Source organism: Symsagittifera roscoffensis, unplaced genomic scaffold, assembly GCF_963678635.1.
Source record: "Symsagittifera roscoffensis unplaced genomic scaffold, txSymRosc1.1 SCAFFOLD_93, whole genome shotgun sequence".
In the NCBI taxonomy this organism is placed as follows: Eukaryota; Metazoa; Xenacoelomorpha; order Acoela; family Convolutidae; genus Symsagittifera; species Symsagittifera roscoffensis.
Genome location: NW_026971600.1, coordinates 117171 through 137754, shown reverse-complemented (window position 1 = coordinate 137754; position 20584 = coordinate 117171). Strand labels below are relative to the sequence as shown.

The 20584-nt window shown below is 36.6% G+C and overlaps 1 protein-coding gene across 1 annotated transcript in view; it reads right to left on the bottom strand.

Moving 5' to 3' along the window:
* Positions 1-10703: 10703 nt before the first annotated feature.
* Positions 10704-20584, bottom strand: part of LOC134856541 (proprotein convertase subtilisin/kexin type 7-like) — a 32496-nt gene continuing 22615 nt past the window's right edge. The window contains exons 5-13 of the mRNA XM_063872809.1: positions 20391-20536; positions 19689-19827; positions 19363-19475; positions 17314-17407; positions 15652-15951; positions 12512-12668; positions 11937-12230; positions 11540-11666; positions 10704-11337 (exon numbers count right to left, since the gene is read on the bottom strand). Coding sequence (XP_063728879.1) covers positions 11035-11337; positions 11540-11666; positions 11937-12230; positions 12512-12668; positions 15652-15951; positions 17314-17407; positions 19363-19475; positions 19689-19827; positions 20391-20536 — 1673 coding nt within the window. The 3' untranslated portion in view covers positions 10704-11034. The remainder of the gene's footprint in view (positions 11338-11539; positions 11667-11936; positions 12231-12511; positions 12669-15651; positions 15952-17313; positions 17408-19362; positions 19476-19688; positions 19828-20390; positions 20537-20584) is intronic.

Genomic DNA, 20584 nt, shown 5'->3' with positions numbered 1-20584 from the left:
ATATTCTTGTACACGAGGGGATAATCACATAATCGTTTACCTAGAGGATCTGCGAAGAATATCTGTCCTCCAGCTTGAGCAAAAAGCAACCAGTGGGTTCCAGGTTGATCCGATGGTGAGGCATTCATAATCATGAACGTATTATCGTTTTTCAGTACTGAAGAGCATGGCAAATCTGCCGGAAAAACACCTCTAAAGCGATGTTTCAAATGTTTACAACGGTTAATAATTTCTACTAGTTGAAGATTATCCATGTCTATCTTAGGTCATAAGAGTGTTTTTGGTAATTTTTCTATCTGAACGCACATAAACTGTTGATGCACGCTCTCCCATAAACAATAACTCGACGTTATTAGCGAGACCTGCGTCAAACTTGAGTTCGAGCGAAATAGTGCAATTGGTCAATTCAGGATGAATAAAATCGTGTGAAGCCTCCTGAGTAGACGTGAGATCAAAAGCCATAATATAATGATTATCATAATTAGCGAGACTGATTCCATGACTAGAGTTTAAAACAAAATCAAGAGCCTCAAGCGTATTGTAATAAATTCTTTTATTGTCTGATGTTGAGATGGGAGTTCCGGCAATGGGTAGACCGTTTCTGTAAACAATGATCTCATTCAACCCAAATTTCTGGTAATGAAAAGGGTTTGTTCTATTAGTACCCAAATATGCTTCGTTTATGCTCATTGCTACTATCATTCTTCGAACAGGTTCTTTTGCAAAAACATCCTCTTGTCGCCAGCTTTGTACTCCTGCAGTTGCGAGAAACGTTTTTGGTACTACTTCGATGTAATTGTAAATTGCCGGGTTCTTCAACAAAGTTTTTTCTATTGATGAGAGAACATAGTCAGTCACAGTCATCTTTCTGACATAGAGGTTAGCTTCGATTATTTGGACCTTGTAGTGTTTAGCTGCATCTTCAGATATGACAACAAAATCATTAGGAGAACGTCTAAGAGACAATCTTATTGTCACACCGCTAAGTAGATGCTTGTCACACGACAAAAAATCGCAAGCAATTTTACCAAATAGCTTCAGCTCGCTCGAGGCCGCAACGAGACCTTTACGCTCCGTAACATCATCAGCTCTCCTTCCAGCACCGTCAATGGCTGATGGATTTTCTTCATAATAATAACCTTGACAAGCCAACCATGTTTTCTTGGCATCATTACCGTATGAAAACTCGGTCTCAATAAAGCTTTTATGGGCAAAATTAGCATTGGTAGTTGATATTTTTTCACCATTCAGAGACAGTGTACACTCAGAAAATAATGAAGATAAAGGATTGTTAACAAAATACGGCGTATCTCTGTTTGCCGCCTCTGTAGCATGTGTTCGAAGCACGTTTCCATTGCTTCGAACAATTCGTGCAACTATTTCCAAACGAGTACGTTGAAGATCGATGAAATTATTTCTGTCGCCGAGTACTTCAAACTCTAGCATAGGACCATCAGGGGAGTAGGAAGGTCCAATTTTTTGGGTGAATGCATTTTCAAAAGTGACAAGCAAAGGCGGTTTCTCAAATAAGTCCAAGGAGCTGTGAGTTGCTTCACTCGGGATTAAATTAGAAATCATTTTTAACCCTTGTAAAGAAATCGGAGCGACTTCTCTGTGCAGTTCGTTTTCTGGGAATGACGCGTCTCGTTTTTCGTTTAAACGCCGTCGTTCTTTTCGGATGACTTTTCCGAGATCTACTTCCTCCTCCTACTTGCTTTTTGATTGTTTTTCTAACGGTGCTTTTGAGTGCCTGCTTAGGACTTTTTCTTTTTGTTGCAACTTCTATCAGTTCTGGAGCTGCCTGAAGAAGTAGTTCTTTTCCGATTTTTTTAGCCGCGGGTATCACAAATTTTCGAGCCAGTGGAAGTGCGACTCTTCCTATTCCCAAGGCTAATGCACCGAAGCCACTGCCTCGTTGTCTATAATGCCCCGAGAAATGTGGTAGGTTTGCTTGGTTGTGGTAATATGAATCCATTTTGATCAATTGCTAAACTTTTGAAATTTCAAAGTCAGAACAACTTTTCCCCCTCCAGCGAAAGGAACAAGTCCTCCAGTTTCTGTGCGCAAGTTCACAGAAATATTGGAAATATTATTGACCAAAAGTTTTTTAAAATCCAAATTACTAAACACTTTACGATGATTCGGTTCAATTGTACATGCGTAACCGTTTTTCACTCGACGATTTGTATCAATGACTCGTAAAAGGGGTGCTTTTGTGTCTCCGACTATTTGATAATGAATTATGTCCAGATAAATAAACATAAGCTGAGTACCAGCGCATACATCAACGGGATAGTCAGCAATAAGATCTTGGGTAGAGAATGTGCTATGTTTCGTGCTTCCTTGTTTGTAACCTATATGATAACCAGTTCCATCTCTGACGCCTTTGAATCCAAGTAGACTAGGAATTTGCGGGCTTGAAAAAGTTATACCTTCCCAATAATGCAGCCATAAGGAAAGATGTTTGGTTATTGGATCTATTACGTAATCCAATTTCTCTAATTCTGTCTTTCGACGAATCTCGTCCAGTATTTGATCAATGCTCGTATATTCTCCTTTTGTTAATTTTGCTGTTTCTCCAAGGTAAGGTCTGGAGATCTTGTCTTTCTCAACTTTCATGCTTGCTATAACCCGATCTTTTTTGTAGTACACAATGTTGTTGTCAGTTACGTTGTTTATCTGAGTAGGGAAGGTAATTTCTGTAACTGCTACTCTCCATTCACCTTGCAAATTTATTTCTTCACTCAGGAGATTTTTGAAGTTGGCCAGAGTGTTATCCTTAAAAACGTTCATTGATGCAGATGAAACTAGGGTAATTGTGAAGGAAGGGGGAACATTATGGGTGAAAAGACTGTCGGAAGTGCCCTCAGTCATGATTGTCCTTCTCCAGAACGCGAATCAGTTCAGACTCGTAAAATTTTCCCTCAATCGGTTCTCTGTTAGAATCAATCAAATTGTATGTTGGGGGATTTCGTGTTGGTATGTCAAAAACTTCAAACACTTCATCGGTGAACGATTGTTTGTAACCCTTGCGAAAACGTATGTCTACTTTGGCAAGTCTAACATAATCACCAACATAAAGCTTTGGACGTCGAACTAACTTCAAAGACTGTTCTGCTCTTAATGAAATCAGGCGAGGAACATCTTTTTTAGTTACTTTATTTGGTGCAAGATTTGTGACACGATTTGTTCTCGAATTAATTGCATTGACAAAATCTTGCAATTTGTCAATGTATGAGTAAGTCCATTTATCCTCCAAGTACTTATAAATAAGATTTTTCAAGGAACGGATATTTCTCTCAGCGAATGCGGACTTTTTCTCGCTCTCTGTGCTATATGTGTTTATGCCTTTCTTTTTACATAATGCTTCGAAGGACCCTTTAAACTCTGTGCCCTTGTCCACCCATACTTTTTCCGGTTGTTTTGTCGTTATCATTAGTTTGAACGCTTCTGCTGTTGTAGTAGCATACTTTGATTTCAAGGGTTGCACTCTGAGATAGCGGGACATGCAGTCAACTGCAACAAGCAGATACTTAACATCATGGTTGTACTGGGCAAGTTTATCAACAAAGGCCAGATCTAATGACCAGATTTCGTCGATATCGTAAACTATGACCTTGAGTCGCGGCGTTTTTCGGATCACAGTTCGATATTTTGTGTAAGCAGGTTCAGTATGAAGGAAATGTTTAACTTTCTTTCGCGACAAATTGCTTGCTTTTATCAAGTTGTTCACACTACCAAATAACGCGGGACCTTTGTCACTGTATTTAGTTTTCAACAATTTTTCTTCAATCTTGGTAATTTTCCCATTGTTTTGTTTGCGCCTTCGTCTTTTCTGACGTTGGAGAATCTGAATCGTTATGGGGCGTTCCGTATGAGTCAGAGCCTTCTTCTGACTCTTTTTCACGTTTTTGGTTTTGGGTTTTTCTATTACCGCTGAGACTTTTTCGTTTGTGTTTTTTACTTCTCTTAAGGTTTGCACTACTTTTTTCCTGCCAAGTGGGCGATGTTGAGCGGGTTCTTGAGGGTCCGGGTTCTCGTTTCTCTTGAGCGTTAAAAGACGCTGACTGAACCGCGTGTTTGGCATTTCGATTTATTACCAGGTTTTCATTCAAGTTGAGAGCAGTTAAAATGTTAATGAACGCCGGATTGTGTAGTTTTTTCGTTGGTTGTTGTATGTCGTATAAAAATATTGTAGCTTTAAGTCCTGTTGGTACTTTATCTACATATATCACCTCATTGTCATGGTTTATGGTTACTCTTTCTGAATTTTCTATAATTTCAAGTACGGTTTTTGCTCTAACAAATTTTTTGTCTTCTAAAACTTGTAACTGTCCTAAAATGCTTTCGGTCTGTCTATTGTGTTTCTCTTCTAGTTTTTCGTCTTTAACACGTTCGACCGGTACTTCTTCATCGTCCGTTAACAGTTTAAGCTGTTCTTGTTGGGGCTCAACATTATCCGTAAATGTTTCCTTCGTTGCAGTAGTCTTACTAGTTTGTGGAGGTAATTGGGGTCTAAGCCGGTTAAGATAGGACAGTTGAGCATTTTTATGTTTAATATTATTATCATGAAGAACACGTGCAGCATGTGGCTGCTCTTTAACATATAAATGTTTCGGAATTAGAATGAATTCTTCAGCAGTCATCATTAAGTTGTGAGGTACTTGTAACAAAAATAAAGTATTTGTCGAACTAAATGGAAGCCTTCTTTACTCAAAATAATCGCACGTTTTTTGACAACACTGGTTTTTGGAGTTAATAAGTATTTGTATGCTGTCTCGAATCGTTCGATGTTTGCGATTTTAACGGGTACGTTTCCATTGACTACATTGAGCAAACATTCACAAACAAGTGTTATGATCTCACGATTTGAAGTTTTTCTAATTAATCTTCTTAGCTGGTCAGGTTTCAGTTGTACCATATGCCGCAGAATAGATAAGTTTTTCTTTTTCATTTGTGATTGGAGTAGTTTCTGCTTCAGATAAGGGTAAATAAAAAACTGTTGGCCCAGGTGGTGTGATATTTGAACAATATCTCAAACAATCTGATGTACGGGGGTCCAAGTCGATTAGAAGATGTCCAAAAGAGTCTCTGGTAGCTAATTCGTAACAGTTTCTCAAAAATTTTGATAAATTCAATTGTCTTCCTAATAGATCTAGTTGCTGAACGTCGCGAGGCGATTTGAACAGAATGATGTGTGAAGTGTTCAAATCAATCGTACGCGACCATCGACTTTGTTGAAACAAGTTATGCTTAACATATATTACATCTATCCCTCTATGTCTACCCGCTGTCGCTAACCTAACAAATTCCTTGTCATTATAGATGTCTTCACATGAATCATCGAAAACTAGAAGAACATTTTCTAATTTTCTCACAGATTCGAATCCGTCGAATTTCATGAACTCCATATTCACTTCGCGAGAAGACACTTTTTCTGAGAATGCAGGTTGCATCTCTTTGTAAAGATATAGAACGGTTCCAAATTTAGGGTAAAAAGTATTTCCCATCAGAAGTTTCAAAATTAACTCAGTTTTCCCGGATCCTGAAGGTCCCACTATCGCCATAAAAATTCTTGTCGAAGTATCAATCACTTTATTCATATTCTTGGGTTTGGTAGTACGTAACCAACCAAGCCTGATAAAATCGAGAACCAAACTGACGTTTCTTCGCAACTTAATTTAGTGAAAGAAAGTTTGAGAATGCAGAAAGTTAGTAAAATTAGAATTACTACCATTTGCGCAACAAAAACTACTTCAGACCTTGGCAAAGTTACATTGTTACAAAACTTCCATGATTTTTTTTCACTGTTTGTCTCGTTATAAACAAACTCTGTTACTAATGTTGCGTCAGGTTCATCTACTGCTGTTGTTGCTTCTGACATTTGAGAAACTATTTATTCTACAGACTGCGTTAGACTTTTTCTCTCTGCGAATGAAGCTTGTAAAAAATTAAATTACTTTTGAGAACAGTAAAAAATTTCATAACGTGTGAAATCTCTATCATTTATGTCATGCATTTCTAAAACAAAGTTTGCTGGGATATTTGCGGTTTTTTTGTAGTACATTATTTTCTTCACAGTATCCTCTTTCACAATCGTCTTAATCTCATCTGGCAATTCACTGCTGTTTAGATCCATCTGAACTCCTGGCTGACGTTTGGGTACTAAGACTAGTTCGGGAAGACATACTCCTCGCTTGCTGGCTAACATTTCTGATAAACTTGAATCTCTGGAAGTATACAAATTGATCAATAACTGGAAAAAACCTCTTCAACGTAGACAACTCTTCTTCGGAAATTATTATTTGCTCCTTCCTCTGAACAATTTGGCCACTGCAATCAATACGCTCTATTCTCGTTAATGAAATTTTAATATCACCCTCTGGAGTCATCCACGCACAAAGCATTGAATTTGGTGATAGGTATGTCTCCACTTTCGCTGATCTCTCGCTGTTGTTCATTTTTCAACCAATCATAAAAAACCTTGGTTTTCTTCAAGGCACAATGATTCCTGGAGTTGTAATGTGGAATATGTTTATTGCAACTTGGATAATTTTTAAAACATAAGTTTTCAACCCGAGGACAGCCCAAATCATCTAGGTTTTCAATCTTTCGGTCCAAGTACTTGGCCAAAAATTCTGTCTTTTCTTTTCCTTTAGCGTAAAAAACGGCACCAGGATTTCTCAGCACAAAACTCTGAAGTATTTGATTCAAGTTTATATAAAGATAATCACCGTTTTCCCAATGGAGACCGTGTAAATAATTAGTTAACCAGTTGTAAGCTTTTTGTTCAAGCTTTGGTAGTATATTGAAATTCACTGGAGGTAGGAAAATGAGTCGATCGCTGTAGTCTGAAGTTGTTATTGCTAATTCTTTAACCACAAAGGCGTTTTTCTTGTAACGAAAGCCTTCCACATCAAGCACAACTGATCTCTCGCCTAGCATTCTAGTAAATGATAAACTTCTGGTTTTTTCAACTTAATGAAAAGGCAGAACGCTATTCCACTCAAATGTCCCAATAAGCTGTTGTTACAGTTCCAGGGCAACATGTAACAGTACGTGGGACCCTGTTGATAAAATTCGTGTATAAATCCGGCCGCATCGTGCAAAATAGCGTGCAATCGTAAAATTTTGGAATTTTTCAAATATTTGTCCAAGGAAGAGTTATCAATACCAATCAAGCCACCATAAGGTCTCAACTTAATTAAAATGTCGTAGTTAAGGTTATCAGAACTAACAAAAAACAGAGAACATGCAGCTAGAAAATAGTTGCGTCGGTTAGAATTATCAGGATAAGTTTGTTTCAAAGACGTATAAATTTCGTGAATTATTTTCAAATCAATAGGAGTTACTCTGCTTTTTTGCAATTTCATTATTTATTTTTTCCAACACCTCTCCAACCTGCTGAATTTCAAGCCAGTGGAAATAAAAGTGACCTTGCAAATACCATTTAGACTCATTAAGATAACGGTGGTAAATAATTAAATAAACCACCGGAAGTTTTTTGTATTTTGATAGCTTGTTGAAACATAGACGGATTTTTCTCTCCAAGTCTTTATCAACCCATAATGAGTTAAAGTCAAACGAATAGTCGAAAACGTTTTCATAATCAGCAATATTCAAATCGCTCACAGTGCCATACTTTTGTTTTGTAGAAATGCACCAAGAGATTTGTTGAAGCTCACTCAAATAAAATTGTTCTTTGAAAATCAACTCGTATTCTTTCTTTGAAATTTCCTTTGCCCTTTCGAGGAAGACGACGTAGCGTTCATTACATAATTTGAAAAATGAGTTTTTTTCTGCGGTTGAAAACACTCTTAATTGTAAATGTTCATTATCAATATCTTCAGTACACCAAGTTCCCTCTAATTTCATTTTTCTTATTTCAAAATTTGACAATTTTATCATTTGGTATATTTTGCCCAGAAACGGCCGCCGCCTTTTGAGAGTAATTTCAATTTACTGCCTTTTCACCATAAAATTTAGGTCAAGTTAAGGAATTAGTTTACTGCTGCCAACAGTTAAGCTACGCTGCCAAAATGGCCGGCGAATTTTTATTATATACCATAAAAGTCAATTCCCCGTTCACTAACAAATTTCAACTAGGTCGAAAGTTCATTTACCCTAAACAAGCATAACAATTAATATGATTCATATAATTAATCAGGACCAATAATTAGGACCCCAAAATTTGGAATTAGAAAGATTTTTGTATCGTGTCCCTTGTTGTTAAGCTAAACTTAGCAAGATCCTAAGTAGGGGGTCTTCTGCTTTTTGGGTGGAAAATCTCTTTCGTTTACAAAATCCTAGGATGAGGGTCCTCCAAAAAATTAAGGACCCCTTTCCTAGGATTTTGCTTTACGTGAGGACCCCCCCCTTAGGAAGGACCCCCCCCCCCCCCCTTAGGATCCGGGACACGATACAATACTACTGCCCTGAAGGATTCCTGGATTTGGTTTGCCCCACGCATCGAACACTTTCAGAGCATCTACATTCCTTTTACTGTAGTGTTCTGCTATCAACAGATTGTCACCTTTGCACTTGCCCGAAATGTTCATGTTGCTTTGATCGAGATGTAGAAATGTAGAAATCAATTGCATGGCGTCGAAGTTTTCCAGGACATCGAATGCTTCCGCCTCGACTGACAGCAACTCGATCGAAGTGGCGCCAACAATAGTCAAAAAAGGGAAAACAAGGAATATCTTCATAACACTCATTATACTTATAGAGTACCAACAAATCATAAGAGACTGATTGCTAGATGCTACATCTGCTTGTTTACAGAGCTATTGGAACGAAAATACTTTAGATGGAGATGCGTTAGCGAAGGTGTTTTGTAATAGAGACTGGTCAATATTTGATTCTCATGAGTTTTGATTTCATTTCATTTTACTTTATTCACATTGAATGCCTTTCCTTAGACAAAAACAATTCATCAGGTGGACCAAGTTACAAAACAACAAACAATGGCTGAATATCAAACAACTTAGTGTAAACAGTTTCGAAACCCATCTCTCAACTTTAAACTTTTGCCATTTCGTCTGTCTAAATAAAGGTTAAATTCGCATTATGTGAATTACAATATTTATAAAGCATTAAGACAATTATTCAAAAATTCAAATTGAGTAATTAGCAAAACAAACAACTGAATAACTCTATACACATAACCAAAAATGGAAGCTACACATATTTACATGATGATAATTTATAATCCTTATTGCACCATATGAGAAGAGAAATACAAGCATTTCCTGTGCAGCAACATAGTCCTCTTCCTTAGAACACTTGACACGATCACTTGAAAATGTACTAACACTAGCCAGCAGTAAAGCAGCTACAGATGGTATTAAATTGTCGATGCTGTGCCTTGAAAAAAAAACCAAAAGAGCACTTTTATTTGCGGGCTGGAAAACAGAAGTTTGCATAACGAACTTAAAAAAAGAAAGGGCCGAAAGACAGTTGGAAAAGAGTCATGAACGCCAGGAACTAGAGAAAAAATTATGACTTGTTTTTTTTTTGAAAAAAAACTTTAACTTGAAAACTTCAAAAAAAAACTTTCAAGCTCTTTGAGTTTCAAGAATAATTGATGATTTATCTTTTTTCAATAAAATTAACCAATTTGAGAAAAAACGGATCAATAGGTTATGAGTTATTGCTAGAGGTATCATACTCATAGAGTAATTTCAAATAAGGCACACCGTCTGTTCGTCACGCTATCTTATTTTCGGCAGGATATTCGTGCAACTTCTTAGTCTAATACCAATCTTAATACTCTTATATCTCCTAGTCGCAATAGATCTAGTGTATAATGGTATTCGCGAGTTAGGTTTATGGAACTTGTTCCAAAGGAGAACAACTGTCTTCTAAGATTTGTTCAAATTCTTCTGTTGCTGAAACTACAAAAAGTTTCAGCACTACAAATAATTGTCAGCGTTAGTTATGGATCATGATTGGTTAGAAAGGAATATTTTATCGTGATAGTTTTATCAAGAATATAATTGGTTATAAATACTTGTTTTAAACTGGTTCCAGTTAGCTTTTTACTCCGCTGGGAAATCTGATAATTGAAATACCAATTCGAAACTAGACCTTTATTTGACCTTTGAGCTTTTGCTATTCAATAGTCGAGTTTGCCTTCCTTCCAGCAAAAAAAAGAAATGGATTTAAAAAGAAATCAAAAGTCCAACAGCGAAAAAAATCAAACTTTAGCGTGAACAAGCTTAATTAATTTTTCCTGAAAACAAAAACAAGGAAAAAATTCACCAAGACCTATATAAGAGTATTCACTACTTTCATGTTTATTAATTAATGCTGGAATTAAATTTTGAGATATAGTCTCAAATTTCAGAGCCCAGCAGATTAGCTTGTTATATAAATATTCTTATCCCAGCTGGAACCACGCGGTTCAAATCAGTTGCCTGAGTGTGAAGCAACATTTCTCACACAGAGACAAAGCCTCCAGGAGCATTAAAAAGCACAACAACTGACAAATTTTCAAGTAATATATTGAAAGTAGTAAGCTGAAGACAACCACGCTAACTTTGCATGCAATCAATTAGTGTATTAAGCTAAATTGCGTTAGCATTTCAAAAAACTCGCGAGGTAATTCGAATTGGAAAATTTCTTAAATGATTTTTAAACAGCTTTATTAAAAACTGCTTTGTTCGGTTTCAATTGAAGAATCAAAAAAGCATCATCTGTGTTAGTTTATTGCTAATCAAATGTAACCTAATGCTAACCTACTAACTCATAAGTTCCACTAAAAAGTGGAACTTTTAATTGCAATTTTGGTTGAAAAAAAAAGATGCATCGTACTATCACACTACGCTAGGTTCGTGTAAACACAGTAAATTAACCAAAAAAGCAAAAATTTTTCATTGCGGTCACAACAGCAGTTCTCCGCAAAGAGCTCAAAAGCTCCTATGTTAATAAAATGGCCTTTATTTTAAGATACTGCTATGAGACCTCGTTAAGAAAGGTTCTGCGAAGATGACAAGGCTACGTTTGATGTGCACAGTCAATTACATAAAAAGGTTATGACGGTGAAAGTGGAAGGAGTTCTTCGTCATTCACAACTTGAGATAATCTGTTGTTAAGTTTTCCTGCGCATAATCTATTACAACAAGACTTCACTGACGACAAACAATGCACTGCCCTGTCTTCGCATGCACCCCGCAACTTTTCTCCTTCCGACACTGCCGGTTCTGCTTGGTGGGGGAGGAGGGGTAGGTTTTCGTTCTCGTCTTCTTCGACACAGCAGCACATTGGAATGACCAGATCTTCTAGTATTATCCAGACACCCATAAGTCCAATGAACAGTTCAAGCAGGCAGAGTGTCTGAAACAGAGCAAACTTGGAACCGTTAATATTTAAAACTTCGATTGCAAGAACTATTGAGTAAAAACCGTTAATAATTATGTTATGTTTAACATTTGAACAATACGCTTCACAAAAAACCATCTCAAAATTACTTGAGTGGCACGGAAAAAAAAATCCGAAAAAATTGCGAAAACGGTTATAGAAATAAGTTCAATGTGACCTTAAGAACGTAATAAGGAATGAGATGTTCGTTGTGGCCGAAGTCAATCAGTGGCTGACTGCAGGTCAAGTTCATTGATAGCGTCTTCAGGTCATCAATGTCCAAACTCTGCGCTTCCTCCACCAATCTGAACATGCCACTCGTATTGCTTTAACGAATGAGTGAAACTCCACTAATTTGATGTATGACATTTTTCTGCGGAGGAACGAGTGAAAAAGAGCACCCTAGGCTTGCATTGGAGCAGTGCACAAGTTCGTCAATTAATCCGCGAGTACAATATTCAGTTGGTCAGTTAGGGCGAAAAATTGTACACTTAAAAGAACAAAGTTCGCGCTTTTCTGATTAGTTTAAAAAACAAACCTAAAAACATTTCATTTTGCAAAAAATCACAACTAACTTGATTCTCTTAGCAACTTCCTCGTGAGGCAGTGGTGACCCATGAAAAGTCAATCTCCAGTAATGCAGGACTGCACATGTTTTAGACTGTTCTCCATACTTATCCAGACAAGCACCATCAGATCCAAATCCCAGCGTCTCCTTTACAGTGGCAAGAAAATCTGATATGGATCCTTGTGAGATACGACCGTGTTTAGCGAACGGTTCAAGAGTTAGGGTAAGCTTCCACGCACCCACGGGTGATTCGCCAAAGAAATGCAGAGAGTTGAAGTTGAACTGCAAAAGTTGCTCATCTCTGAAAACAAAACAAAACAAAAACTGAAATACTTCTTTCGGGCATTAGAACTCAAAGCAAACTTGAAATCCTATAAATGGGTCTGAAGCTTAATGGCCTCTTTAATACGAAAAAGTACTCTTATTCAAGTTTTCTGTGCGATTTCACTTCAATAACAAACTGCTTTGTATATCAAAGCAAAGTTTGGAAATAATTAGAAAATGCACCAGAAAATCTTGAGCCAGGGACTAAAATTGAGTCTTTTTCTTAAAACCAGCCTTTCAAAACAGACATCTGCTTACAAATCGTTCTTGCGAGTGGGTATTAGACGTGATTTGGAGCCTGCTGGGGAAGTCAGCACCCCTGAGATAGCGCCTCTCGCTGGAGCCCAGGCCTTGATAGTCAGGACGACCTGTTCTATAGTGTATAAGTAGAACTCACTCGACGTTTCTTCATTTACTAAACACAATGAGGGCCTATTACCTTCAATAACCCAGCACCTCATTCAATGATAAACTCGACCTTGATGCGCTTAGCTCAAGAGGAATAATACTGAAACAATGTTTGAATAAATACCAAGAACAACTTGTCAAGTAACGAAGCTGCACTTCAACGGAAGTTTGCTTATTTGATGCCCGAACTGTACTACTTTTATAGGCTGACTGATTCGAATAGCAACTCGAATTTTCACAAAATTAACGAAAGGAGCGCTATTATCTTGCCAGAAAACTTTCAACGAACCGACGCTCTTAGAAATGCCCAAAACTGGCTGAATTTCACGCTTTTTTCATTCCAATTTTTAAACACAGGCGAAGCTGAGCTTCGCACCATTTGCAATACAAAACAAGAAAGCCGCTAAATCGAAAAAAAAGCAAAAATGTCGAAAAACTAGATCTATTCAAAAGAACAAGTCTAGTTTGAAACAAAAACATGTCAGGACAATAGAATGTGAAATAAGGATTACGTTTCAAATGGCATAATTCCCAAATGACATAAAAATGAAAAATTTCCCAAATGGCATAAATTTCATGCAACAGTTGCATTGAAAAAGTCGAGAGCAACTTTTTTGTGAAAAATGTGAGGAAATTAGTCAATTCAAATTTTGTTGACCTTTCATCTGGAAAAATTGTAGAATTTTTTTATCAAAAGCGAAAAGCATAAGATTGCGGTTATTGATAAGCGTCTTGTGCTCAAACGCATAAAATTTGTTTGGAAGCAATTAATTCCAAATACTGTTCACATGTTTTCGTTTTTGGCAAAATATTAGAATTAGATACTGAGAGAAAACGTTTAAACTACAATGAAAACTTGAAATGTATGCCATTTGGGAAAAGTTTCTTTTTTATGCCATTTGGGAATTATGCCATTTGGGAAGTTACCGAAATAAGCATCGGAAGAAGGTTTACCAAAAGTAACCAAGCCAAAAATACTTTAACAATACTTAAGATTTTAGAAATATTAAAAAAATCCCCCTCGCCCTCAACACACACAAAACTTAACTTGCTCGTCAAATGAAGCAGTATGAGGTCACTAAGCCGATATTATATAGGCCGAAACCTACTAACCTAATTTAAAAAAGTAATAACAAAAAAATCCAAAAAAAGTTGTATTAAAAACATTTAGGTCTTCAACCTCAAACCACACGCACATACGTTTCCCCTCGTCGAAAGTCGCAATATTAGACCATTAGCCGATTTATTATACGCCGAAATCTATCAAGCGGTAAGAAAAGAAAAAGGGCTGTGATGAACAACTATAATTTCTATTAAGGTTTTTAACATTTTGTGCAATCCGGCAAGAAGTTCCTGAAAAAAAGTATATTTATATATACAAACAATGTCAAGGTTAGAAAAATTACTGACAACAGAAAAAAATCAAAACCCTAAAATCAAGTAATTTAATTTGCGAACAGTAAAAAACAGCAAAAAAACTCGACGAAACATGTGCAGAAACGTGATATTTCGCGTTAGTAAAAAGTAAATCTGGTCACATTTGAGCCCAAAAACTTTGCCGTCCCAAGCGTTTTTGTTACCTCCAGGTCAATTGTTCTGGAGACGCAAAGAAATGTGAAATCAATATGAGCTGAAACTAAGACTACCATTTCTAATTTTGACCTTTTTGTGAACAAACTTATTTAGTTGAAAAATGTCTAGTACCCGATAACAGTTCCCGTATTTATGGCTGCGCTTCGCAAACACTAGCGAGAACACGACAAAAAGCAGCTTTATAAGGTGAAAAAGAAAAGGTAGAAATAAGCCTCGAATTAGTAAACCTTTGCTACGTATGGCCTTCGAAGCTGGGACCTCATAAATCGGATTCTCACGTCATGGCCTCGCAGCCACGAACGGTTAACAACCGATAAACACTAGACAAACAAAGCAGCTATATATGCTAACAAATTGCCAATGCCATGCAGCGAAAGTGGCAACATATACAAATAGACACAATAAACAAGTAATAGTTTGGAATATAACAAACTGAAGGCATCCAGAATAATGTCGCATGTAACAAATTGTAAAGCATAACACCAAATTATGTGTAAAATATGCATTTAAAAAATTGCGAGATATATTGAGTTAGAAAATATCTGAAAGCGAAGTTTTTTGATTGTTACGTTGAGTTAGAAAATATCGAGTTAGAAAATATCTGAAATCGAAGTTTTATGATTGTTATGTTGCTTGAAACAAACAGCTTTTTTCGGTTCATTTTGAAATTACAAAGAAGCGAAGCTTCACTTCGCAAACACTATCGAGAACACAACAAAAAACAGCTCTAGAAAATTCTAAAAAAAACAAAATACAAATAAGCCTCGAATTAGCAAAAATTCGACTAGGTCTAGGATTTGATATGCGACCTACTGCAATCAAGAATATTTGCTAACCAGGCACTAACCGCTAAATCATGAGCTTTTCTCACGCACTAACCACCGACAAACACTAGTCACGAATAAAGCAGCTACATATGATAATAAATTGCCAATGCATTTCAGCAAAAGTGGCACCAAATACAAATAGACTCAATTTTTCGAGTATTAATTGTGAATATAACAAGCTGAAGGCATCCACACCAAATTTGCGTGAAGCAAATTGCAAAGCATAAAGCCACATGATGTATAAATTATGCATTTAAAAATATTGCGAGATATATTGAGTTAGAAAAATTCGGAGATAGAGTTTTCATGATTTTTGTTGTTTTTCGGTTCATTTGATAAATTAAAAATGCTGTGTTGATTTATTGCTTTTCGAATGTCAAAGCACACGCTATGAAGAAGCTGTAAAGGTGCCCCAAAATTGGCACCAAGATTTGCGACTTAGGTTAGAAAAAAAGTAGTAGTATAACACTAACGCTCACTAAAGTTGCTAGTGTAATTATAAATTTGGATTGGGAAACTTAATTTTCGAGCGTGTGGCCATGAAAGATTTGCTCTAACAGAAGGACTTACGGTTGTAGGTGACTTCTAGCTCATCGTGAACTGTGAATTTCAAATCACCATCTCCATTCAAAACCGGTGTAGAAAATATCGTCATCCAGGGAACTCCGGGCCATACCAAAGCCGCTTTGACCAGTCTAGTTGCAGATAGGATTCCGAAACCGTGTTTGTTCGTGTGGTACAGCCCGGCTCCATTCAATGACCACGGTTCGCTCACTTCGGCTGTCATCATTGCCACATGTCGACTAGTTAATGCTGTTATCCAGAACACGTCGCGCACAATCAAACAAGGACGCGCTTCGAGAACGAGACCTAGATGAGTTTTATTTGATTAACTCAAATATGTTTCAAGATCAATGAACAGCCAAATTCTAAGAATATAAGCACGAAGACGTCACTTTCGAATCAAGGTGAAAAACAATTTAACTGAATTGAACAGATGAGCAATCATTAGCAATTCGTTCGTTGCCAAAAAAGCACAATTTGAAATACTTTCTAGGAACAACCTCGGAAAGGAAGCTTACTGGAGGGTATCTTAACAAAAACTTTATTATGTAATTAATGTTATCTGGTTGAAAGAGGCCTTTTTATTGAGGGCGACTTTCATTAAGGGTGCCTCATAGTACTTGTCATAGACACAGAGGCAAAGCGGATCTTCGCACCATTTGCGATTCAAGATGAAAATAACAGTTCAAGCTAACAGACAGGAAAAAAGCCACTAAGTCCGAAACAAATTTAAAAAAACTCAAATACACAACAAAAAAATCAAAATGTTGTCTGAAATCATGATTTATTTGCGGAAAAATTTCCAGAAACACAATCGACGGTGTTTAATGAAATTTCAAAATTATTTATCGAGCGGCAACTGAGCCGACAAAATTTAAACAATTTCCCGTAGAACCGAAAATAAAATTATTGGCATGAAAATTATAGATCTATTTTAAGCATTTTAGCATTTTGTGCAATCCGAAATGAAGCAATCCAAAAAGTTATGCTTCCCCTGAAACGACCCTAAATTAGGTCACCAAGCCGATAGAAATAAGCAGAAGTCAATTAAGCTGAAAAAAGTTTTAAAGCAAAAAAAAGCGAAGTAAACGAAGTCATGGTTGGTAAAATTAAACATTGCATGAGTAATTCAAAGCACTTTGTTATGTAAAATCGCGTACAAACAGAGCAATTCTACGATGTGGCAACTAAGACGACAAAACATAAGCATACAAATCATAGGCCGACAATTGTTTTTGGAAAGGAATATTTTTCCAGTGTGAAAAAAAACCTAGGTCAGATTCGAACCCACAACCTCTGCTTCCCAGGCGTATTTTTCACCTCCAGGTTAAGTGTCTCAGATGCATGAAAACTTAAATTCTTAATGAACCTAGATACTAATGATTATGTTAAACAAATTGTTAACCCGGAAAAATCTATAATCGCTGTTGAGATTTGAAGTGATTTATAATTAATCTGGATCAGTTCGTTTTTCGAAAGAAGCTTTTGAAACATAAAAGGTATCTAATTTGTTTGAGAGTGCTTTTTGTTAGAATTATTCACGAATAAAAGCGTTTCTCTAAATTGAGAGCTTTTTCTAATCGGGACGGCTCTGTGGTCATGAAAAAACGTAAGCAATAATGGCAATACTGCAATCTATTCCAATGTTTTTTTCCGCATAGTACTCACTGTATATGCCAGCAGCTAGGGGTGCAGACGCTGATGTTCCAGAAAACGAATCGGTACACCCAGTTCCTAGACCCAACAACCAGTCAGTAGTAGTCTAAAACAAACAGCAGTAAAGAAAACATAACTAACAGGCAAATAGAGAAGTTGTAGGATTCAGGAAAAAGAATCAGCCATCCGACATTGAAAAAGTTTCCATAAAATCCAGAAACAAAAAAACTGCTGATGGAAAATATTTTGGAGTATATTTTATGGCAGACAATTTTGCGATACAACTTATCGATTTTGCGACAACATGATCAAAAGATAATTTTTTATTCCACTGGGACATCCACTTTTGAATCTTACAACCAATCTCGTTTTTCTTTGAACCATTTGTAATTTTTTTATTGAGAGAATAATCTGCCTGAAAAAAGCATGACAAGCTTGATAAATAAACTCAAGCATGGCAAGTTTTATAATTCTTTAAACACGTCCTAATATGTGTCTTCATTGCCGCTCAATCAACATGGCCAACAAACAGCCGGAAAAATGTCAATGAACTCAAGGAAACAGAATATATACTGGCTTGCTTCTATTGAAAACACTCCCAGAAAAAATATGGCATTAAAACTGAATTTCAATTAAAACTTATTTTTTGATAAAATTAACCTAATTTGAGAAAACTGGATAAATAGACAAAATTTATATTTTGCTGGGAAATCTGATAATTAAAATCATGTTCAAAATTGGCAGTTGATCACGTTTTATGTGCTCTTTATAAATTCACTTTTCGATAGTGGAGTTCGCCTTCCTTCCTTTTAAGTAAATGAACTGAACCTAAAAATCAAAAAGTCAAACCGCGAAAATGTGGACTTTTCCTCAAAAAAATCATCACGACCTATATACGAGTCTTCACAACGTTGATTGATTCTTACAAAATTGACCTTTACATGTTTGAAAAAATGTTGAAAATATGATTTATATGTTCATCTCGATATGGATAAGTTCATTTTGAGAAAAACAGGCCTACTAAAACAATTGTCATTGTTTAATTCAAACCGAAAGATAACTTACCAAAAAAAATCGGACTTTTAACCAACCTAAAAACAACAACCTCAAAAATATAGTGTAATTAAAACTCAGATATCCGGAAAATACATCAGTAATCAAAATCCTAGAGTTGAACAAATGATTCACGTGTTCTTGTTGAACAAGTTGTCAAATTGAAAACTGATTACTCTTGTTGTTCCGACCATTTGAAAAATGGGGGAGAACTTTGTATTCGGGCATGCAATCAGCTACCACAAACAACCAGCGCAATGGGTCGAGTGATATGTCACATAAAATCACTTTCAGTCGTGATTTGAAAAGATTTCCTCAGTGTCGAGAAAAACCGTTGTGAAATTTTTGATATTTGTTTCGAGCTAATAAGGTGAGCTTAATAATGCTTAATTTGTTAAGCCGTAGGAACTTAGTTCACTTGATTAAAACTAGTTTTTGATGTATTTAGCGCCATTTTCGGGATCAAAAACTTCAATAATTCAAAAAATTTCTTCAAAATTTCGAATTTTTTTAAATTATTTCTTTCGTTGAGGTCTTATCACACAGCGCAGAAAAAACTACACTAATTTAAAAAAACTTTAGTTGTATTTTTCACACAGAGGTGAAGCTGTGCTCCGCAAACACTAGCAAGAACCGGACAAAAAGCAACTATATAAAGTTGAAGAGGAAAAATTAGAAATTAGCCTCGAATTAGTAAAAATTCGGCTTTGTCTCGGATTCGAACCTGCGACATACTGCAACCTAGAAATTATGAGTCTCACGTACTACCTACTCAGCCACGGACACTTAATTAATGACAAACACTAGCCAGAAATAAAGCAGAGAACAGATGCTATGCAATTTCCAATCCTACAGTTAAATTTCTATATAAGTGAACACTTTGAATTAACACTTTCATTTGCGAGTTAGGTTAGAAAAAAGGCACATATTGACTATAGTGGGAACATTCTGTGCTACTTGGATAGTAACTGGCTATGCTTGTATATATTGTAGCGATGACACACGTACCACTCCAGGACTGAAAGGAACGGTATACGAGTCTCCTCCACTGTATGCCAGACCCAGCAGACCAGAGCAACTCTCGCAGTAACCAGGAACTTGATCATGACTGTCAATGGCACCTGGGCAATATTCAAATGACTTTTCTTTTTCATCTAAACAGCTTCATCTTTGTATCCCTTTTTCAATCGCCCTATTTTTGCATTTGAAATTGGAGAAATAAATCACATTTTACCTTAAAATTCATTCACATCTTAATACCTTTGATTTGACTGTAATCTTCATTTAGAAGAGCTTCAGCGTACAACTGAAAAAAAAATCTTCCATGGACAAACCAATGGTTAGAGTGTACACAGAGGAGGCGTATCCGTCGAATGCACAGGAGTCTTCGTAGGAAGCACCGTTGCCACTTGCTACCACAATCAAAGCACCTCTTCCATTGCGTCCCACATTGGCCGCATAAATCATGGCCTCCTAGAAAGGAAATGAGTACGTTGAAACATGCGGCAGATTAACAACTTAAGCCAGATTTCCTCACTTTGGAGTGGAAGAAATAGAGTAAGTTGGTTTAATCAACTAAAAAATCACCTCGCACCCAGTAGCCGGACGAGAAGAGAATAGGAGAGTAGAAAGAAGAATTAGCCCTCGACGTGTTCACGAGTATGCATTGGTTCATTCAATCAATCACCCATTACCAACTGACACCGAACAGGTCAAGAGATCTAATCAAGAGACAGAAGAGTAACAGAAGTCAAAGGTGCAACAGAGTTATCTAAGATCATTGAAACAGAGTATTCAAGTCAGAACCGCACTCTGGAACCTAAACCCTTGATAACCTAAAACTATTCATCCACGAAGAGAAGCACTACCATACGAGCTGTTCAGCTCTTTACGAATAACCCTTTCCCCTACTTAACATGAAGACATTTAGAGAAACCGCATTTCATCGCATTTCAGATCAGGTTTCAAGTGAGTTAATTGTCACCCTTAATGTTCATCCCATCAGGGCCATTACAATTATGTTAATCTATTCTTACCTTGGTGAGTTTATGAGGGCCGTCAATAACTGTTCCATTGTCTTTTGGACCCCAGGAACAGCTGTAGATATCGTTGCTATGAAACCCAACATGGTAAGCACGGGATTCTAATGCATCAGTGATTACTCCATCAAGCACGCGGATACCTAAGATAGACAAAAACTTTTTACACTCAAAGAATAACTCGCACAGAT